Source organism: Drosophila virilis, chromosome 3, assembly GCF_030788295.1.
Source record: "Drosophila virilis strain 15010-1051.87 chromosome 3, Dvir_AGI_RSII-ME, whole genome shotgun sequence".
Taxonomy (NCBI): domain Eukaryota; kingdom Metazoa; phylum Arthropoda; class Insecta; order Diptera; family Drosophilidae; genus Drosophila; species Drosophila virilis.
In genome coordinates, this window is record NC_091545.1 from 5,481,397 (window position 1) to 5,504,996 (window position 23,600).

General features: G+C 38.8%; 1 protein-coding gene across 1 annotated transcript in view; it reads right to left on the reverse strand.

Annotated features, from left to right (window-relative positions):
* Abl (tyrosine-protein kinase Abl) overlaps positions 1-23,534 on the reverse strand; it is a 34,655-nt gene extending 11,121 nt beyond the window's left edge. The window contains exon 1 of the mRNA XM_032435491.2: positions 22,397-23,534. Coding sequence (XP_032291382.1) covers positions 22,397-22,745 — 349 coding nt within the window. The 5' untranslated portion in view covers positions 22,746-23,534. The remainder of the gene's footprint in view (positions 1-22,396) is intronic.
* Positions 23,535-23,600: the final 66 nt, after the last annotated feature.

Here is a 23,600-nt window from a genome sequence, read left to right on the forward strand (position 1 = left end):
TCAAAGCGGGAGAAAAAAAACAGAAAGAAAGAAATACTTATTTATACGCTCTAGAAGAAGTCTGGCAGAAAGCTAAAAGCCAAAGCCAAAGCCAAAGCTGGAGGCCAATTAGAGCCTCGGCCACAAACAAGCTGACAACAACAACAACAAGAACAACAACAACAACAAGAAAGTCATGTTAAATGCTGTAATCTTGTGCAAAAGGGGCTAGAAACTAAGAAAATGTATCTGACGGATGCGCAAGCAATTTTTACAGCTCAACCGTTGAAGTTATTACGCGACCGCGACCACGCCCCCACGCCCCCACTCCCGCATCTAGACATATGACAAAAAAAAAAAGTAGTTGTTGTTCGCCCTTATCCCAAATGCGTTGCAAAGTGTTTGGCAAACGAATTGGGGCCAACGAACTGAAAAGTCGCGCACATCTCTCCTCGAGCCAAAGTCGGATACATGCGCCAGCTACTTGTGGCGAATGCGAGTTATTAGCGAGGAATTGGAGCACAGAGAGTTATGCTCAGATTTTGTGAAATGACGCACAGCTAATCATAGAAGTAGGGGGAAGGCGGGTCGGTGGGAAAGGAGGGGGGACGTGCTGGTTGCAGCGGTTGCAGCTTATCTGCCATCAGCTTTGCGGCGCAAGTAAATATGCCAACTGCAGCGGAAAATTTGCAGTGCCATTGGCTAAAGATAGCGCTAAGAGGAGGAGGGGGAGGGGGGGGGGGGTCAACGAGAATTCGCTGAAGGGGGCTTAGCTAAACATTTTATGCATATATATAGCTATATAGATATTATCAAGAGTCTAGATTGAATGGCTCTTAAGTTTCGTCTTAAGCCGCGTCCTTCGATTTAGTTGGCAGCAGTGGAAAATTAATAAACGAATATACTTCAATCAAAGACAATATAAGCACTTGTTTGAAGAGTGAAATGCCAGATGAAAAGCCAGATGAAAAGCCAGTTGAAAAGCCAGGCTAGAAATCATCTAATCATCTTTGATTCAATCGATAGAAAATCTACTGCTTAAACTAACTACGTTGTGCGTGCGATTTCAGGGCCATTAACATGAGTGCCTGTAGGTCTTCAAGATAAAGGAAAACAAAGAAAAATTCTTTTTGAATTTACTTTCTCAAGTAGTTACTAACTAGCTTTGTTTTTAATGTCAAGTAGGCGTGTCCGACTAGGAGATACTACATACACATACATACGCACGCCCTACTTTATATGCTTTTTCTTTCCCAAATCCCACATTATGCTTCTTCTTCTCCCATACTATTAATTGGAGAATGCATTCTTGCGTAACTTCGGTGTTTATAGTCCGATCTTTATGAAATTTGCAGTACACAAATATTCCAGGCAAATATGTGTACATATCAAAGTCCAAGGCTATACCTCGCGTTTTTTTTTAAATTATTATTTATTGTTTATAAGTTTGAGATTTAACGTTTCGCTAGCGGAAAATGTGTTAAAAAGTAATATTATAATTGAAAGCAAACAGCTTGGTACGAGAAAGGCCGGAAAAAACGCGCTGAAGCATATGTATATATAAATACGTACTTTTACGAGCCAACATTAAATGACTCGTTAAGTTTAACTTGTGCCACGCCCCGTCTCTGGCGAGCTACGCCCTGTCTCTGCCAATGGGACTTGTCCTTTGTCAGCCGGCATTAAAATTGATGCATTTGCTATTTATAATAGCCCATTCCGCTACCCATTTCCCATTTCCATTCTCCGAGTTACTCACTCGCTCACATCGATGTGTGATTTATTTGAATGCAAGCGCAAAAGAAAATGTCTTAAAGCAGCCGTCGCTCATTCAGTCGCTGGGCTCCATTCAATAATTCACTCAAGAGACCGTCAGCTTGGGCCATTAGTTACCATTGTCATTCATTCATTAGCTGCTTCACAGTTCATTCATTCATTCATTCGTTTTGTTAGCGGATTTGTTGTCGATTTGTTGTTCTTGTTGTTGGCCCTTAGTTTGTAGTTTGTAGCTTTTGAGCACGTCTCGTTTTTTTTTGGTTTTGCTACAATTTTCAGTTTTGTTCTTTTTTTTTTTGTCGTTGCAGCTTCGAGAGACTTCTCCCATCGCCCACGTCTATCTCAAGGGCTTTTGTGTCATGCCCTGCATTGGCTTTGGTTTTGGCTCCGGGTCTAGGCAGTTGGCAGTTGCCTTTGGCTGGCTTCGCTTGTCCGATTTCATTGACATCGCCTTTGGGCCAGGTAAGCAGCCCGTCAGCCCGTTGGCCAGTCAGGGCCTGCAGTCAGCAGTAATAAACTTTTACGGGTTAAATTTAATTAGTCATTTGTCTGGCTTCCGTCGCTGCCAATATGAAAAACAAACTGAAGTATTGCAAAAATCGTTGCTCCGATTTCTTCACCCTTGACCAATGCCAAGAGTTGAACCAGCTTTGATATATCAAATTGGTTGCACTTTTAATTATGCGATTAGCTACACTTTAATTTGGTTAATGAACTTTACATCCGATTCTCAAAGGTTAGTTAAAACTTCATTAGTGTTCATCTTGAATACCATATTATGGTTTGGCCGAGTTGATATAGTTACAATAGGAACAATGGGTCAAAAAAGATACCTTGACCTCGTATGTATGCAAAATCTTATCAACATCGGGGCACAATATAATAGGAACGATTGATCGAAAATGAAGCTATTGTATGAAAAACTTTTTTGTTTATCAATATATCTTGATTTCTTATCAATATCGTACTACTATCAATCTCGCACTACTATATTATAAATTTTTATAGGAGGAATCGGTCGAAAAAAGTGTTTTTGCATGGCAAACTATTCTGTTTTCCAAAATACTTTCATCAAACATATCTTTTCATTACATAACTGCAAGCTCGCTGGAAAAATGTTAACAAGGGTATTAAATGTTCTGTTTTTTCTGTTTTTGTACACAAATGTTCTTCTCAAGCGCAATAAACCAAATATTTAAGCATTTTCTACTACGCAATATGTGTGTCCTTATGTAAGGACCATGCCATATGTTTATCTAGTAAACGAATCAAGACAATTTTTTATTACTTCCCCCCTCCCAAGTTAATTTTTCAATTTGACATCGCATGTTAAGTAACTGACACTTGGACATAATGTTGAGAATGTGAAGGAACTTAATTTAACTGGCATTTACATATGTACCCATGCATACATAAGTGTGTGTACATACACATACACATATATATGTCTAGGTGCAAAAAAAGGGTACCTCCCGTGGAGGCCACAAAAACCAACAAAGTGCGAAAAATGTGCGACGAAAAACTAAAGCGAACAAGAAATGTGAACATTGAAAATAAAAAAAAAAATGCTGGTAAAGTAAAAATGAAATGAAAAAGAGAGAAGATGCGAGAAACAAAGGAAAAAGCATTTCAATGGCCCGAAGGGTGCGGGGGTTGGAGGGGGCACTAGAGAATCGAGGCATGGGAATGGGTTGGTGTGTGAGGCAGGAGGCACAATCGTCGTCGTCGTCGTCTGTGCCCTGCACTTGGCAAATCCACCCTTGGCAGAGAGACTGTCGTGACTCGGCGACTCGACTTGGTGAAGCCGCTGGCAATTTTTTTTTTTTTTTACCACTTTTGTAAGGATTCCACTCGAAGGCTAGTCCTGGTCCTGGTCCTGCTACTGCTTCTGGGCCGGCACCGTGTCGTGACGTTTTTCTGTGTGACGCAGCGCTGCAGGCGTGCGTCAATCCTGGCCACGCCCCCAAAACCGTTGCACATATACACACAGAGGCTGGCCATATGTTGGCTGATGAAAATCAAGCATGTGCATCAAATACACACACATATACATATAAAAGCCAGTCACGAAATAAATCAATAATGGAAAAACTTTACCCCAAGACAGCGACGGAGACAGACTCCGGCAGAACCATTCGTTTGGCAAAAAGCCCTCATTATTTGATATCCCATCATGGCGAGTGCAAATTAATTGAATGCCAGCCGCAGCAGAGCGGCCGGAGATGAGATTTGTGGCGAGCACTAGACATTTTCTAGAGAAGGTTTTATCGATTGCCGTTGCACGGCACATGCTGGTCGAGATTGTGGCTGCCACCTAAAATTGTGCAACAGCAACAACAACAACAACTATGCCGGCGTGTCCTTGCCTGAGAGCCAAACAATTGTTGGCATTGAAATGGCAGCTGAATAGAGCATCAACAAATGCTTCTAATTACACTTTTATGCACTCGGCTTTTGTGAAAAGCCATTGAATACACATCAAAAGAGAAAGAGAGAGCGAGAGAGAGAGACAGAGAGATTGACGTCAAGTGCTTAGCAAATATGCATCACATAAGCCCCATTCATAATCAACTATCCGAGCTAACTTTAAAGGTCACCCAAGTAAGCGCCCATCTGCTGTGGCCTGACCTAGAAGCTATTGGATCGATATATGCAGATCTGAAAAGGTCACTTCATCTGGTTTCAAATGTTCATAAATATAAATAGTAGAATGTACTTGCTGGTATAATCATCTATCATGAAGTGCTAAAAGGTCAGTCAGCAGAAGCTGCAATTTACACTGAAAAGTAAAAGGGTTAAGGGTGAATTTTTCACTGTAGTTACCTTACGTAATGAAGGTGCAAGTTAAGATGGGGTTTGAATAGACTTATTTTTATAGATCACTGTTCAAATCCATTTGAGGGGTGTTTCCGATATTTTGCATGTATTTATGCCCGCTTGCACATACATGTGTGCACGCTTCTTTTGTATGCATGCAAACATGCATGCATGCGCACATGTTTGAATACATGTCCGGATACTTACATGCACACTAACTTACATACATGCATATATGTTCACATGTACATACATGCATATATGCACACATGTATGCACATGCACATTTGTACACATGCATATATGTACACATGTATGTAAATACACATATGTACAAATTAATGTAAATATATGTATGTACACATGTATGTAAATGTATATATGTATGCATATATGTACATACATATATGTACACATGTATGGATGTACATACATACCAATGTACACACATCCATACAAAAAAAAAAAACCAACAAAAAACGAAAAAAAAACTACACTACTAGCTAAGCATGAAAATCTGCAGCGCCTACTTGAATTCTTGAGAATCGAGGAGGAGAGCACTTGTCAGAAATTTGTTTTATTTAAATTTGCAGCACAGCAACAGTTAAGCTTGGTCTGCGTTTGGCATTAGAAATCAAGAGTTCATCACAAATGCATGCATACACTAACACACACACACTCGATACACACACACACACACACACACATACATCAACACACACAATTATACATATCGTAGAAAATACTTTTCTTTAATATAAAACTTTTATTTTATGATAATATTACGATTCGCCTTAAATTGCTATCCCTCTTTTCAAAAGTCTAATTGGCCGCATCTTTGTATACCCCAAAGAATGCCTTGGCTCTTGTCCAGGTGCTCGGTCAAGGTAACCACCGAAGAGCATCCGTGCTTATCCCCACTGCGGCAGATATATTCTGCACTCATCACGTGTCCGATGGTCTCTGTCCACATTTATTTGTGAATGAAATTGGCATTTAATTGTTGACTTGGCAGACGGCCGCCAAGAGAATAAAAAATATTTAAAAAAAATGAAAAGAAAACACCATTGGCATGCACATATTTGTTTTTGGTATTTCATATTATTTGTTATTGTCTGCTTTGCAGGCGCTGCCATGCAAAATATGAATCAGAATCTAGAAAGAGACGGTGCCTGACGAGGGAGCGAGTGAGCAGAACAAGTATACGTCGCGTTGGTCAAACGCAGCGCACAGCAATTGAATGAGTCAGTGTGCACAGTGGGCAGAGAGCTGAGAGTAGGGGGTCATAGAATGAATAACCAAAGTAAAGAATGCTGCAAATATTGTATTATGTGTAATATTAGATTATAAATAACATTTACCGACATGCCACAAATATATATTCGATACGTTAAATAATAAATCTATTTTATTAAAATGAGTTATTATGTGCATATGACTGATATCTATTTAAGAACTATTGAAAAGATCGCACGGTGTTCCCTGAAAAGAGGGCAATTCGCAAAATAATTTATTTATCTAAGCTACAAATCCATGTTTAAAAATGATTATTTAGAAGAATTTAAAATCGATTAAATTTTTTTATAATAATGAATATATATTTGTGCATTTTTCACGCACACCAGCACCACGGTACATTCTTTTCTATGTTCTAGTCTCTCATGATATTCACGTTTGTTGTTTTGTTGCTATTATTTTTTTTTCTCACTCACTCGATTTTCTTTGACTGGCCTGTCGCTTGTTTTGTTTATGTTTTCATGGCTTATTGTTTATGCAGGCAACGAGTGCGTGGTATTTGTCAAGTATTTTTCAGTATTTTCAGCATTTTCTGTTGTTTTTGGCTTATTCATTTGCATTTGTTGTCATTCTGTTTGTCAGCGGCATGAATAAAACATTCAGATACCCCAATCTTCCACCTCCCAGCCATTCACAATCACATGGACAGCAATTCGCGTGGGCGTATTTTACAGATAATAAATTTAAGAAGCGATAAAAAGCATTTGACCATAAAATTTGTAGATAAGCAAATATCAAATGAAAAGCTCATACGACCCCCCCAAACTCACCAACTAACAGACGTGTGAGTGGAGACAACAGAAGTAGCTATAGATAGGGTCTATAACAATGGCAGAGTATTTCTTTGGTTCCCTATTCAAAGTCTGGGAAAAGATAACAAAACAAATCCGTGGGTTCTTCTTTTTTCTCTGCTTTTTTGGTTAGTCTTTATAAAAAAAAAGTTGGCATTAAGCTCAATTGTTGTGACCGTTTGTAGCTATTGTGAATTGTTGCGTTGGTTTTTTGAGGTCAGTTTTTTGTAACAAGATTATTATTTTATACACATTTTTATGGTAAATTACGAGCGTCGCTTATGTGGGGGGATAAAGATAAGTTGTGGGTCTTTTGTGGTGCATCTTGTAGGAGATCTGAATATTTTATAGTATCGGGTATTCCCTGGTCCGAGGTACGCATAAAATAAATTCTCACAAACATCTTTTAAAATAAGTTTCGGATGGTACGCCAATTCTCGCATGTACTCATTAAGTTCTTTGAATATAAGTTTGAAGCAAATCGGACAAAACCTTAAAACAAACCTGATTTTGCCGTAGATACCAAATTGATATAGAGGGCATACCATGAACAAAAAGCCAATGCTCGTGAAAATCTGATAAGATTTGACCGAGTTATGGGGTGGGAAATTATGACCTATGTCTATATCCGAATCTAAGAGGTCAGATTTTGACATGAATTTCGACTAAAATTTACGTGGTCAGTTTTTAATGCCAGTTTATTCTAGAGGGAAAATTATGAACAAAAAGCCAAAGCTCGTGAAAATCTGATGAGATTTGACCGAGTTAGGGGCGGGGGAAATTTTGACCTATGTCTATATCCGAATCTAAGGGGTCAGATTTTGACATGAATTTCGACGAAAATTTACGTGGTCAGATTTGAATGCCAGTTTATTCTAGAGGGAAAACTATGAACAAAAACCCAAACCTCGTGAAAATCTGATAAGATTTGACCGAGTTATGGGGTGGGAAATTTTGACCTATGTCTATATCCGAATCTAAGGGGCAAGATTTTGACATGAATTTCGACTAAAATTTACGTGGTCAGATTTGAATAACAGTTTATTCCAGAGGGAAAACTATGAACAAAAACTCAAACCTCGTGAAAATCGGATGAGATTTGACCAAGTTATGGGGTGGGAAATTTTGACCTATGTTTATATCCGAATCTAAGAGGTCAGATTTTGACATGAATTTCGACGAAAATTTACGTTGTCAGTTTTGAATGCCAGTTTATTCTAGAGGGAAAACTATGAACAAAAACCCAAACCTCGTAAAAATCTGATAAGATTTGACCGAGTTATGGGGTGGGAAATTTTGACCTATGTCTATATCCGAATCTAAGGGGTCAGATTTTGACATGAATTTCGACGAAAATTTACGCGGTCAGATTTGAATGCCAGTTTATTCTAGAGGGAAAACTATGAACAAAAACCCAAACCTCGTGAAAATCTGATAAGATTTGACCGAGTTATGGGGTGGGAAATTTGGACCTATGCCTATATCCGAATCTAAGGGGTAAGATTTTGACATGAATTTCGACGAAAATTTACGTGGTCAGATTTGAATGCCAGTTTATTCTAGAGGGAAAATTATGAACAAAAAGCCAAAGCTCGTGCAAATCTGATAAGATTTGACCGAGTTATGGGGTGGGAAATTTTGACCTATGTCTATATCCGAATCTAAGGGGTAAGATTTTGGACATGAATTTCGACGAAAATTTACGTGGTCAGATTTGAATGCCAGTTTATTCTAGAGGGAAACTTATGAACAAAAAGCCAAAGCTCGTGAAAATCTGATGAGATTTGACCGAGTTAGGGGTGTGGGAAATTTTGACCTATGTCTATATCCGAATCTAAGGGGTAAGATTTTGACATGAATTTCGACGAAAATTTACGTAGTCAGATTTGAATGCCAGTTTATTCTAGAGGGAAAATTATGAAGAAAAGGCCAAGGTTCGTGAAAATCTGATAAGATTTGACCGAGTTATGGGGTGGGAAATTTTGACCTATGTCTATATCCGAATCTAAGGGGTAAGATTTTGACATGAATCTCGACTAAAATTCACGTGGTCAGATTTGAATGCCAGTTTATTCTAGAGGGAAAATTATGAAGAAAAGGCCAAGGTTCGTGAAAATCTGATAAGATTTGACCGAGTTATGGGGTGGGAAATTTTGACCTATGTCTATATCCGAATCTAAGGGGTAAGATTTTGACATGAATTTCGACTAAAATTTACGTGGTCAGATTTGAATGCCAGTTTATTCTAGAGGGAAAACTATGAACAAAAACTCAAACCTCGTGAAAATCGGATGAGATTTGACCGAGTTATGGGGTGGGAAATTTTGGCCTATGTCTATATCCGAATCTAAGAGGTCAGATTTTGACATGAATTTCGACTAAAATTTACGTGGTCAGTTTTGAATGCCAGTTTATTCTAGAGGGAAAATGATGAACAAAAAGCCAAAGCTCGTGAAAATCTGATGAGATTTGACCGAGTTAGGGGCGTGGGAAATTTTGACCTATGTCTATATCCGAATCTAAGGGGTCAGATTTTGACATGAATTTCGACGAAAATTTACGTGGTCAGATTTGAATGCCAGTTTATTCTAGAGGGAAAACTATGAACAACAACCCAAACCTCGTAAAAATCTGATAAGATTTGACCGAGTTATGGGGTTGGAAATTTTGACCTATGTCTATATCCGAATCTAAGGGGTAAGATTTTGACATGAATTTCGACTAAAATTTACGTAGTCAGATTTGAATGCCAGTTTATTCTAGAGGGAAAATTATGAAGAAAAAGCCAAGGTTCGTGAAAATCTGATAAGATTTGACCGAGTTATGGGGTGGGAAATTTTGACCTATGTCTATATCCGAATCTAAGGGGTAAGATTTTGACATGAATTTCGACGAAAATTTACGTGGTCAGATTTGAATGCCAGCTTATTCTAGAGGGAAAATTATGAACAAAAAGCCAAAGCTCGTGAAAATCTGATGAGATTTGACCGAGTTAGGGGCGGGGGAAATTTTGACCTATGTCTATATCCGAATCTAAGGGGTCAGATTTTGACATGAATTTCGACTAAAATTTACGTAGTCAGATTTGAATGCCAATTTATTTTAGGGGGAAAATTATGAAGAAAAAGCCAAGGTTCGTGAAAATCTGATAAGATTTGACCGAGTTATGGGGTGGGAAATTTTGACCTATGTCTATATCCGAATCTAAGGGGTAAGATTTTGACATGAATTTCGATTACAATTTACGTAGTCAGATTGGAATGCCAGATTATTCTAGAGGGAAAACTATGCATAAAACGCCAAAGCTCGTGAAAATCTGATGAGATTTGACCGCGTTATGAGAATGTCTATATAGGATATTTGAGGGTACCAAGTTTGGTTGGACTAACAAGCAAGAGGTAACCGGTTCAAATTAATTTCTAAGCAAACATTATGTGTTTTTTGAGTCTTGCATTAATCAATTCTTTATTGGCTTTAGAGCTCGAGACCTTATGTGAAAGTATCAACATATTTACCTAGTTCTTAAGAACTCGTTCTTATCAATAAGAGTACTGCCACCAGGTTAATATGAATGATAAACTCATTGTAAAGCCTCTTAATAATACTTTAATGCCGCCAAATATCTCTATCTCTTCAAATTGTTTAACTATCAGCTCGAATTGGCTACTTTTCGTGAACTAAACAGATTATTAACCTTCAAACTGATACATTCACTTACTAAACAAGCCCACTTTTGTTTTCCATAGTCACCTGTTTAAAAAAAAGTTCGTTCAACTTTTGAAAATTTTTCATAATTTTAAGCAGGTGCAAATATGTGAAAAAGGTAAGTTAAGGAAAAAATGTGCTAAACTTTCTCCCTGAGCTGAGCTTTATATATACTTTTTTTCTCTTCCAACATTTTAAACAATTTCAATGCCCAATCAATCAGTCAGTTAGTCAATTCGCACAGGCAAATACTCGTAGAAATCAAAAGTTGGTTTGTTTCTTTTTTTTTTGATTTTTCGTTGAATGAAGATCGGGCCAAGCTTTTCTTTTCGGCACGCTCGACTGAAGCTGAAAGCCGAAAAGCGAAAGAGTCCAAAAACGAACCGAGCAAAAAGCGAATAATCGAAATGCGCAAAGCAAATAGCCAGAAAATAACTTTGCCATGAAAACGAATAAATAATTCGAGAGAGAATACGGGCAAAATGGACGGGGATTGCAAAGTGCGTAATTGTACAAAATGATTGCATATTAAATTCCATATTATATAAGAGCAGGCAAACTCCGATTATATATAAAGACTTCCTGTGTGGAATTCCAGATTCTCGACTTTTAGACAATGCTCGAATTATGGCCAGTTGTGCTTAACTGAGTTGAACTTAAAAGCGAATCGTGGTTTCTAATCACAATTTTGTTGATTCACAGTTTTTTTGTTTTATTTTTTTTTTTAGCGGTTCGTCATGAGGCGCAATTAGCTGTTTAAATGGACGTTAGATGCGACGAAGCGGAAATTGTCTGGTTCCGGTTTTTGTTGTATTTTTTTTTTTGGTTACGAATTTTCCAGCCAGCCCCGTAAAAACGGGTTTTTACTTTGACGATTATGTAAAAAATGCATTAAATAAATCAAGAGTGCTCAACCCGCGAGTGCTCGACTAGGAGATACCCTGAACTTAGTGTTAAGCTGGCATTTTGTGCTGCGGCTGTGTTTCTTCTTCTTCAATTGGTCCCACCTTATAAGAGATGTGTTCTAGAATAAACCCGGTGTTTGCAGTCCGATTATTATGAAATTTTCAGCGCACAAATATGACATCCAAATTTAAATTCATACCTAAGCCCCAGACGATGTCTTTAAATAAAGGTTTCTTCAGTTTGGGCGGAAGTTATCCTAAAAGTGAAAGATTTCTATTCTGTGTATGCTATTCGAGTATACCTGCATACTAAGCTTTGTTTATTTAGAACTTATAATCTTCGAGACTATGTTTCATTGAGACGGAGATATCGAAAAAAACAGTAATATACTTGAACTTCAAAACTTATAAAGATTTCAAATTTCAAGCCTCAACAAACTTTTCTAGGCTGACAGACTCAGCCCGACTCAGCTTGTCATTCTGATCTGGCTTGCTTCCCTTTGCCTCTTCCTTTGTTACACACATTTGCCCCTAAGCATTATACCCTTTTTATCCACTTTCAGCAGCTTTAGGGTATAGATAATGAAAAATGTGCTGGCGCCGCCATTGACAGTGACACGACGTCGCAAAGTGGAAAAGCGTATATAATTATGGCAAATGGGCTGGCCAGGGGCAGGAATGGAGTGCTAAAAAAAAGATCAAAAAAAACAAAAAGCTTTCTGCCAGACAAACCCCAAAAGAGATAATCAAATTTTTATTGTACACTTTGCAATAATGCCGAATACGTATGTAATTTTTCCAAATATGATGCGAGTGCATAGATTAAATTGATTGGTAGGTGTGTGTCTCTGTGTGTTTGTGTATGTGTGTGTGTGTGTGTGTGTGCGTATCGCACACACTTTATTGTTGGTCTGTAATTACACGCTCGAGTCAAAATTGAATGCATCAAAAAAAAAAAACGGCACGCAAAGTGAAACTTTGATCTCTAAACTCAAACATCATCAACTCTGGCAACTCTGGCGGCAATTACGTTTATTGAATATGACGAAAAGCAAAAAAAAAAAAATTGTGACAGGCAGCCAACTGAAAGGGGGAGTTGCTTAAATGGCTGCTTATTGAGCTATTATAGAGTCGGTCTGGAAATCATTTATGTAATGTCTGAAAATTGTGAAATATGAAAAATAAACAAATTGGGAACTTGGGAGAGTAATAAATAATAATGAAAATAACAAACTAGCTGCAGGGTCTAGCCATAATTTGTGAGAGTATGCATTTAAAATTATTTGTATATATTATACACAAAAAATCCAAACACTTGCGTTTCTTTGTTTTCTTTCGTCACTTACTAAAAATCATATTCTTAAATAACTCGTGTGTTTATGTTTTAATTATTATGAAATGAAAATGCCTTAAAAATAACATTTAATTGTGTGTGTATATATCAATTTTGATGTTGCCAGCTCCTAAAATCGTCGAAATATGCTCTAAAACGAGGGCCTTAAATTTTATAATCTAGCCTAATTCCACTAGCAACATTTTCTACATTTTGTTAAGTATGTTGCCTGTAAGTTTACCCATAAGAAACCACATTTTTTTGCACTTTTTCACATGTTGGTATTCATTGTTAACATCAACTGACATAAGCTAATGGAATCGCCGAATGTGAAGTGAATGTAAGAAATGTTGAACAAGAAAATAATAAACTTCAACTGCATAAGTGTAGGATTCATATAGCATCTATCCCAGGCGCATTCTTTTCCAAAACAAACCGGGAATACATTTGCCAAGAAACCACATTAAAACTGAATCCGACAAGACTAATTAAACTTGACTATAACCCCAAAGCTCTTTAACGGGTTTTCTTGCCTTTGAACTTCATTTATAGATTATTTTTATGGTATGTAAATAATAGCTCTATAAATAACATATCTCTCCTTGCACTATTTTTTTTTAGTTTAATTTTTTGCAATTTTTGCAACAAAGAAATCTTATCAAAACTGTCAGCGCCAGACAAGGTGTGGTCCGGCTGACTTCAAAAGCGTATTTCGATTGCGGTTTACTGGAATATAAAAACACACACAGAAAAGGCGCATGGAATATAAAATAGGAAACATTTTCCTTTATTTTTTGTTTGCCAAGTAAATGCAAAAAGTGGAAAATTGAAAAGCAAACAGAAAACGCAAACGAATGAAACATTTAATTGTGTATATATAGATACATGTATCCATGAGATACATATATCCATGAGGTACATATATATAGCTAGCAGATACTTCATATCAACTCTTTGGTGATTCAACGTTTGACTTTGGCCGCGCGTCAATTCTGGGAAACAAGTGCAATAGCCACAGGACGGATAAGTTGGGCACAGAGACAGAGACAGAGACTGAGATCGCGAGGCACGGCGGATGTGGATGTCGTTTAAATATGGGCAGACGGCGTAAAAATTGACAGACGTCGCACAACCAAAACTGAAACCAAACAAAAAAAGAAACACACACAAAAGACAAAGTTCTGAAAGGCCTGGCGAAAATATAATAAAACGCAGAAACAAAAGGCACAAAAAAAAAAACTGAAAGTGGCGACAACGGCAACAACTCCAAATCCAATTCCATGGCCAGAGCCAACAGTTCGGTCATTAGGCGGCAATTAAATGAATTAAATTTCACATTAATTATTAAAAAAAGAAGCAAATAAAATACAAATATTAACAAAAAAAAGAATGAAGCAACAACAACACATGCAAACACACAAAGAGCTGTTCATAAAGTTAAAATTAAGTACGGCTGGCTTTTTTTTTTTCGCTGTTTGGTTTAGCTTTTTTTTCAGCTTCTTTTTTTGGGGATAATTTTCATTTCATGTTTTCACACTGGCTGACGGTTCACTGACCACGTCAGGGCACACCGGACGCCGGTCAGCTGGCAGCTGAGCGCGAGAGAGAGCGAGAGAAAGAGAGGGCGGAGGCGTTGCTCTGGCCACACTGAATGCGTGTGTGTGTGCGCAGACATTCGGCTGGCACTGTATTGTTGTGTGTTGGGGAACAGGTTTGCTTCGTTTCAAGGCGCATTTGTTATGCTTTTTCTTTGCAGCCAAATACACTTTGCCAATTTTCATTGGCAAACAATTTGCAGCCACTTTTTTGTAAGAATTTTTATTTTATTTGACGGGGGAGAGAAATTAAGTGAAATTTGAGTAACTTTCTTGCTTTTGTTAATTTAGTATAATCAATTTTGGACAATTAACACAAAAATCTATTCAATTATTGAGTAAATAGATCAGGTTTTTTTTTTTGCTTCTTCAAAAGTTACTTTCGATGTCTTTCGGTTTCTTCGACACATTTTTAATGGCTGCTTCTTATGGTATCAAAAACTTTCTCATAATTGAAGAAATGCCTGAATTCTTTTAAAGAAATAACGTAAGTTTAAATATGGTATTAATATTATTAACAAATATCTTTTTATTAGAGCTCAAGTTAGTCATGATCATAAACTTTAAGCCATTTGAATTCGGTTTGTTTTATAATTGTAGAAATTTGTGCACAAATTATTTGGCTCTTAGGCACAATTTGGCAAATTGTGCGGCACCTTGCGGCACTTTGCTTGTGGCCTTAAATCCAGCTGAGATTCAGCTACAAATTAAAGTCCAAGCTGAAATTCAATCAGTGCACGAATTGCCATTCGCAGTCGAGAGATTGTGGCATATGTGAGAGGTGTTTTTTATACCCTAAACTCGTTGGAAATGTGTAAAAGGTGTATATTGTTTTGTAGCAAATGTTTGTAACACACATTTCGAAGCAATCAAGTATATATATCTAGATCCGATAACTCGAAAGTTATAAGAGCTAGTTACGTCTAACTAGGTGTGTAGATTCTCGATTTGTAGAAATATATGCCATTTATGTGGATGTCACCCTTCATTCCCCACAAAATTGATTAAGTGACTTACTTCTTGAAGCTAACGTCTTGCGCTTGGGTATACACACAGTATTGAGTGGCATAATAAATCACTGAAAATCTCATAAAGATCGGACCACAAGTACCGAAGTTAATCAAGTCTATATTTTTCCAATGTATAATATAAGATGTAGTATAAGACATGGAGAAGAAGAAGCACAGCCGCTGCAATAAGAGAGTGAGAGAGAGAGAAAGAGAGAGAGCAGCCTGCGCCGTGCGTTCGCGTGTATATATGTGTGTGTGATTGTGTTCTTATAGAAGGAAGTTCGAATGTTTGTCAGAGCAGCTGGGAGCTGAATGCAGGGTATCTTCTAGTCTGGAAAACCCGACTGTGTCGCGTAAAGTATCTATAGCTGAGTATCTATAGCAGCAACAGCAGTTAAATTGTGGCCAGTTGCAGAGACAGCTGTACGTGCCGTGGCGAGAAGCGAGCAGCGAGAAACAAGCGAGAAAACTCAATTCTCAATTCTCGATTCTCGCTTCTCAATTACAGTTACAATTACGAACGTGATTTGTGCCGCAGTCGCATTGCGAGCGGCGGCTGCGGCAGGTTGCCTCATTGATGGATTTCGACGCTGCCACAAAATGCAGCTCTCTAGGCAGGCAGGGGCGGAAGAAGGAAAGGGGAGGGGAAGGGGTGCGGGGCACAGCCGCCACAGCACAAGTGCAGCTCGTGGCAGAACAGGTTTGCCAGGTTCTGGTTGGATTGTCGTGAAAGCGATTCTGTTGCATTTGAAACGTTTTGCAGATTGTTTATGTTTCATTTGCACTCGAAGTACACAAAAAAAAAACAATATATATATATATATATAATATACATAGCATATATATGTGTGCGTATATGATAAAAAACGGTTTGCTGTTGATTTTTGCACATGCTTGATGTGTGCGCGACCTTGTGGACTTGTTAACGTCCCATGGCTCGCCTGGGCGGGAGAGGCGGGTGCTTGGAGGGGGTGCAAAAAGTGCTTAAACTTAATAAACACATCAATTGCAGCAGAGTGCAGGAAGCGTACGGAGGCGGGGCAGGGGTAGGGGAATCTGCCCCACAAATGCCTATGTATATACATTTATTTATTTGTTTTGGGGGGCGGCATGAAAATATTGTGTTTAATTCGATAAAGTTTCCCCTTGCTACACACACACACACAGATCGGACGATATACATGTTTACCTACACACACACATGCACACATGTATTCTACACTTGGAGAAAATGTTAGTTTAAAAAGGGAAATTCAAACACATTTCGTTTATACATTTGTTATGATTCATACTTGCTTTGAAGTTTATTGTTTCAAAGCTGAAATAAACGAAGAAGAAAGAACAGCAAGCCGACGATTAAATACTCTTTTACGCTTTTAGATGTCTGCTTAAAGATTGTGCAGACATGTTTGGGATAGATTGAAACACGCAAAAGCTGAGTCTAGAAAAGTTATCTTGAAAAAAAAAAGAGATTTTTGGTCAAATTTCTAAAACGATTCATTCTCGAAAACTATATGATAAATATTGATAAAATTGGGCTCACATGTGAAGAGCATGGTAGAGTTTATAAATGCCAAGTTAAGTCAAGATAGCTTGAGAAACAAAAAAAAAGCTGTTCAAACAAGAACTTAACTTCTGACAAAAATGAAAGTATTTCCGATTATAGGCCAAGTACTGCAAATAGTTCTTGTCTTTGGTTAACTCGGATAAAAAAAAAAAAGACTTTGTTATCACTTCAAGAAGTTTCGACTTTATTCGAGACTTCTCAAACTTTCTCTAATCAAATTTGTGCGGAATTAAAGAACACTTTTTGATTATTTCTTCGAGTGTACTTTATTTACATAGAGCTCTTCGTGTCAATCAATCAACTGGCGTCAAAATTTATGACCTCAAACATAATCACAACAACATCGAATGTTAAATATATATATAGAGAGAGAAAAGCATTTCAAGCGCTTATTATTAGTTGACGCATTCCATGCCCTCCCATGCCCCTTGGGCCGGTAAACAAATATTCAGAGAGTTCTTTTTCGGGCTGTTTACAAATTATGTTTGCCTTTTCTATTGGCTGTCTCTGTCTTTGTGCTTTCTATTTTCTTTTTGCTTTTCGTCAGCTAATTTATGCAAACAGTTTTCAATGAGGCGCAGCGCTCGAAAGGGAACCGCATCATGAAAAGCTGAGGAGCTGAGGCGGATTGCTCTGCGTGGGCGCATGCAACGCTCCACTGGGAATGCAAAAAAAAAAAAAATAAGAAAAGAAAAGAGGCAAAGAAAGATTGGAAAATGCGCAAGAAATTACATAAATTGGAGTGCATGAAAATGTCGACGACAAAGTTATGAAATCGTTGGGCAAAGATGAAATATGGCATAGATGGGCACAGCATAGAGAAAAAGACAGATTCAAGATTAAAGAAAATAAAATAAAGAAAAATATTTAGATAAAAAAGGTATCCTTAGAACTTGAACATTTAAGAATGCGTTGCCAAGAATTGCCTAACGAAATTCTCATTTCCCCTAGTTTTATTTTCTCACACCTATTTTTATAGTTAAACCAAAAGAAAAGCTTAGCTCTACTTGTGGAAGCCAGCAAAACGTTTACGAATGTTCTCTTGAGAGAGCAAAGGCTATGAATACATAAACATATATATGTGTGTGAATAAGTGTGTGTGTGTCACGTAGGCAGCGTATGCATTAAACTCGACTCACACAACACATATTAACTATTCAATTTGGTCTTGTCTCTCAGTTGTTGATCCAATTGGAACTGTTGCAACTGGTTCAAGTGTAAACATGACAATTACTACTTATTAATATTCCCACATATGTTCGAAAACTAATGAGACTTTGCACTCACAGCTGTTAGCTTTACTTGAGGTTCTTATTGGACTGTAGGGCGCAGCAAAGTATACATAAAAAAAAAAGAACATAGGAAATGACTGGAACTGGCATTGGACTCTATAAATAACATCAAAGTGCATTGCAATGCACGAAATGCAAGGCAAGAAGGGATTTACGAGCTTGATCGAAAACAGCCCTTTGGCCCCAAAAGCAAGAAACATGCAAAGTAAGAACAACAACAACAGCAACAGCAACAAAAACAAAAATAACAATAATAATGATGACGATGAGTGGCACTTTGGAGCTGGCAAATGCCAGGAAACTGGCAACGCGACGTCGAAGTAAAAGTAAAGAAAATTATAAAAAGCAGCGACAAGAGGAAGACAAAGATACGCGGCGGCTAATAATAGAAAATGCATGAGAGTCAGTGTTAAGGCATTTGAGAAGAAACTAATTCAAAGTAACAAAAACGGAGACAACGCCTTCAACTGTGCGACGTCTCTTATTTGAATGTTAAGGTACATGTTAACTTAAAGTTAACATACTTATGTAAACTCAATATTGTCATATGTACTCACTGCAACTGTTATTTGTATGTTACGGATGATGTTAACTTAATGTTAACAGTAAACGAGAATATAAAATATGTTTACTCTCTGCTCCTGTTATTTGTGTCTTTTATTTGTATGTTAGGGCTCATGTTAACTTAATGTTTACATACTTATGTAAACGAAAGAGTGTCAAATTACTGTTATTTGTTAGCTGTTAATGCCTTGATACAGATTTACTATTGCAGCCTAGAAGCTTAAGACTTAAGAATATATATCTTTTCATTGCCAAGTAAACTGTTATACATAAGAGTATTTAACGGTTTTTTTACAAATTAGAACTGGCAGCGACCTCTGTACTGTAATTTGTATATGCTAAGTGTTCTAAACGCTTTACTAAGAAATAAATTTCCCGTTAGAAGCTCACAGTTCACATCTTGAAATAATTATATGAGTAGCATATTTAATATTAATTTGTTTTTTCATTAAAATAACAATAACAAGCGGAAGAAAATTTATATATTAGCATAATTGTAAACGAGTGGGAAAGCTGTTAGGCAAACACATTCAACTTCCACACACGCGTCACCTGTTTGCCGTGTGTCCACAAAGCACACACACACACACATACAGATCTCCTAGTAGCTGTGCGTGTAGCGTCCATTAGCCATGTGAAAAGTTCATTTGCCTCGTCTCATAATTTGCCGCTTGCATGTTGCCAGCAAAGCGTCAGCGTCCAGGCTAGGGGCCAGTAAACGGCCATTGACGCCACCCGCCTGCCGCTGCTTCTAGTCCCGGCTGCTCAGATTACGAGCGAGAGTGGGCAAAAGGGGGACCGGGTCGAGTGCGAAGCAAACACTCGGCAAACTCAAGGAGTTGTTGTTACTCACTTCGAGGCTATTTTGAGACATGGCGACGCGTCGCCAAAGTGCAAAGCAGCCACAGAAGGCCCCACCTCCTCCTTGCTCTATCTAACTCCATTTGCCTGGTCTATTCGCATTCCCATTCCCACTCCCAGCTCGGCTGCTTCTATTTGCAGCAATTGACAGCTCCACTGAAGCGGCAGTCACTTTCCCAGCGGTATCCAAAAACCATATCCAATCATATTTCTTCTACTGCTGCCACCCGAAAAGTATCTAATTACGGCGTGTCATATAACTTGGACTCTTACTCTAGTCGAATTCCACTGTGCGCCAAAGGCAACGCCTCCCACAACTGTGCAAGCTGACAGATGCACAGTGTGCTAAGGTCTATGAAATATAAAGTGAAGCCCCATTATCTATATCTATAGGTAAGCATGGCAACAGTTGGCCAGTTTGCCAAAAACAAACAAAAAGATAATTATTTTCATTTTCGATTTGAAGTGCATTCTTCCCTTTTGCTGTAAGCCTTATAACAAATTATATAATTTTGAACCAGCGAGTCTCCGAATGCTGGTCCGAGACACATACCCAAACAAAACTATAATTAAAAACTATAATTATTATCGTAGAAATCCATTTTTTTCGATTTTAGTTGCATTATTGCCTTTTTTTCTGACTAATAACAATTTTTTTTTCAATTTGAACCAGCAACTTAACGCTTGCTGGTCCGACGCTTAAATTTTGAAAGCCTTATTCCACCACTTCTGAATTTTACCTCACTTAAGATGAAATGAGTTTCTACTAAGATTTTATACTTCTAGCGCTTACAGCTTGGGCCAGACGTTGCTCATCAGTCAGTCAATCAGTCAATCAAGACAAATATGTGTTTTAATTTGTGGTTTGTCCCACTGTGCCGTGTCGTCAATTGGCAACGATGTTAGTCGCATTTGGCTTGTGTGTGTGTGTGTGCGTTTGCTTGTGATTTCATTTTGAGTTCGCGGCTGCCATTCGGTCTGGCACAGGCCCTGAGATCGACCTGGTCGCGACTGGTGACTGGCGGCTGGTGACTGCGGTTGCTGGCTTGTAATCTGTATCCCAGACACACAATTTTACAATGTAATTTTGTAATTGCAACAACAACAACAACAACAACATCGGCGACGACAATTGCATCTTCTGGGCCTGCGCTGCGGATTTTTGTATTCGATTGCAATTTGGTTGAATAATTTCGTGTGGGAAATTTTCACGAAAAAAGTTGCCATTTATGTTGTTGTTGCTCTAAACCTTAAGCCCAGCGGCTAGTATGCTGCTCACGTATAATTCGGCCAAAGTTTTATTTTATTTTTCTAAAGTTTTTTCTTTCTACTTTTGTTTACTTGCGAGCAGCTGACAACTGACAACCAGCTGATAAACAGCGCAAACGTGATAATTTTTATTTTATTTGTTTTGTTTCGATATTTAATAGCTTGATACGCAATGCCTAGCCTCTAGATATATTCCTCATTATAATCTATTTTTGTTTTTCTAAATAATTCACACATTATTTTCATGCACTTTCTTGCGTCTGTTATCAAGGTTACTGTAGAAATTAAATACTAGATATAATGTTTACTCTCTTTTTTTTTGCCTAATACTCGAATTCTGATTGGAAGCGAACAAAGCTGCGCGCCAGCTGCATATCCCGCTCGACGCGAACTGCAATCTGTGACTCAAAGCGGTCACATAATTGTGCGGGACTCTTATCAGTCGCCTCTGTTAGAGGGCTCGTAATACTCATAAAAATGATTTAAAGCTATAAATAAATAATTATAATTGCAAACAAATTGCAGTACATTAACTACAACAACAACAACAACAGCTTTATAGGAAAAGCTCATGAACTGGATTATTCCTGTTCATATGAACTACGCGCAGCAGAGATGAAGCTGAGTGCAGTCCAATTAGAATGGGTGCCAATTGGAAAGCACTTTAATTGATTACTTTTGAAGAGCTTTTGAGCAGCTTAATGAGTTGTGTGCTGGCAGGTGCCAGCTAACGGGTACTTTCCAATAAGATAATGCCAATTGTAAGCTGATTAGCCCACTATAAATCTTAATGTGCAGCCCCCCCGGCAGCGCCCACTCGTTGCGGTAGGACATAGCAACAGGAACATAAAAAAGCCATTAGAAAGGAGCACAAAATAAGGGAAAAGGGAAATGTTGCAACTTGCCAAGGCAAACAAATAACCGAATAAGGGAAAATTGTGTGTAAAGGCGAAATAAAGAAAGGAGGAGGAAGGATGTCAAATAAAATGCGTGAACGAGGAAAACAACGCAGGAAATGTCTGTCGACTAGTTTCTGCCAGTGGGAGGATGGGGGGTGGTGGTGGTGGTGGCCTTTGTTGTTCTTGTTCCTCTTTCAACCACTGTTCAGCAGCAGCAGTAGAAGGGTGCGGGTGCGGGGGCGGAGGCAGCAGCAGCAGCAGTCGAAACCGCCCTCCAGAAAAATATATTTCTGAAATTCGTTTCATTTCTTCGACTGGCGCGTGGCTCGCGTGTGTTCTGTTTGCTCTTGTAAACAAAAGCGGGCGACAGCAACAACTACAACAACAACAAGTATGAACAATGCCGGCTACAACAACAACTCTAACAACAACAACTCTAACAACAACAACAACAACAGCAAGCAAGCGCATTCCGCTCTTCTGATAAACGGAAGCAATGAAAACTAGAAATTGGCTCAATCGGAGAACACGGCCGCCCACAGAGTGCAAAAGGAGCAAGTGAGAGAGCGAGATAGAGAGAGAGCATGAGAGAGCGCTGTCAAATGATAAAATTATATACATGTATGTGTGTGTGTGTGTGCGTGTGTGTGACAGTGTATACACACAGTAAGTGCATTTGCGTGTCTGTGTTGGTGCACACACACACACACACACACAGAGACAATTGCTATACTCACCATTGTGTTCGGTAAATATGTTTAAGCCGACGCTGGGATTGCAACGGTTATCCTTGTGATTCGCATTCGAGCCGCTGCGATGCGCCGACAAGCCGCTGGAGCCGCTCGAGCCGATGCTACCGCCATGTCCCGCCGATTGGTGGGATTTGATGCGCGAGCTGCGCAATGTGGAGCCAGCGCTGAGGGCGCCAACGGAAGCGCCGCCGCTGATGCAGTGCGGCGAGCCGGATGCAACGGGACTGCTGCTGGAGACGCCGATGCAGCTAACGGTGCCGCCATGTCCGCCACCGCCGCCGCCACCCCCGCCGCTCGAATGGGAGCCGCGCTCCTTGCCCTGCTGTGCGCCCATCCTTCAATCACATGCACTATTATTTATTTATTTTTTGCACAATTTCGTTTCAGCTGCAGCTGCAATTTTTATTTGTATTTCTATATATATATTTTTTTTTTTTTTAAATATATTTTATCGCGTTCGCACTTGCTTTATTTTAATTCGCTGCTCTACACATTTTCTTTCGTGCGTCGTCGTCTCTTTTCTTTCTTTTACGAGATGCGCTCTTTCGTGCTCCACTCACACACACACACACACATACACGCACGCACGCACACGAATCGCTACTCCACTTTGCGAATTGAGAGTAGACAAAATTCAAGGATGTTGCGAAATTGCCAATCAGATTTTTCTTTCTTTCTTTCTTTCGTACGCAACAATTTGTGGCGACAATTAATATTTGGTTTGCGCTTGGCTCATTTTATATATGTATATGTATATATTTGATGTTTCATTTGTTGAGTGCGCCAGCCTGTTGTGGGGTAGTTGGAGTGGAGGGGGTCTGGCTAGGGCTTACAAACACGCCCTAAAATGCACTTTGTCTACCCGTCTTACGTCTTTTGCACTGCTGCGTCTGCGTCTCGTGCGCTGCGCTGCGCTTCTCACATATTTCGCATTTGCAGCGCCCTGCAGAAATTGTAGTTCGTTTTGTAGCTGGTTAACTGCAGCTTTCAAGTTATCAATATCTTTGCATTTTTCCAATTTACACACAAACACAAACACACACAGAAATGAACCACCCGCACGACACTGCGTTGTCGACCGACTTCAATAAAATTTTCAAGACGACTAGCTGCTAGTGTGACCATACGCGACTAGAGCATAAATAACCGAACTGCATTTGTGTGCGCGCAGCCAACATTGCGTGCGCTC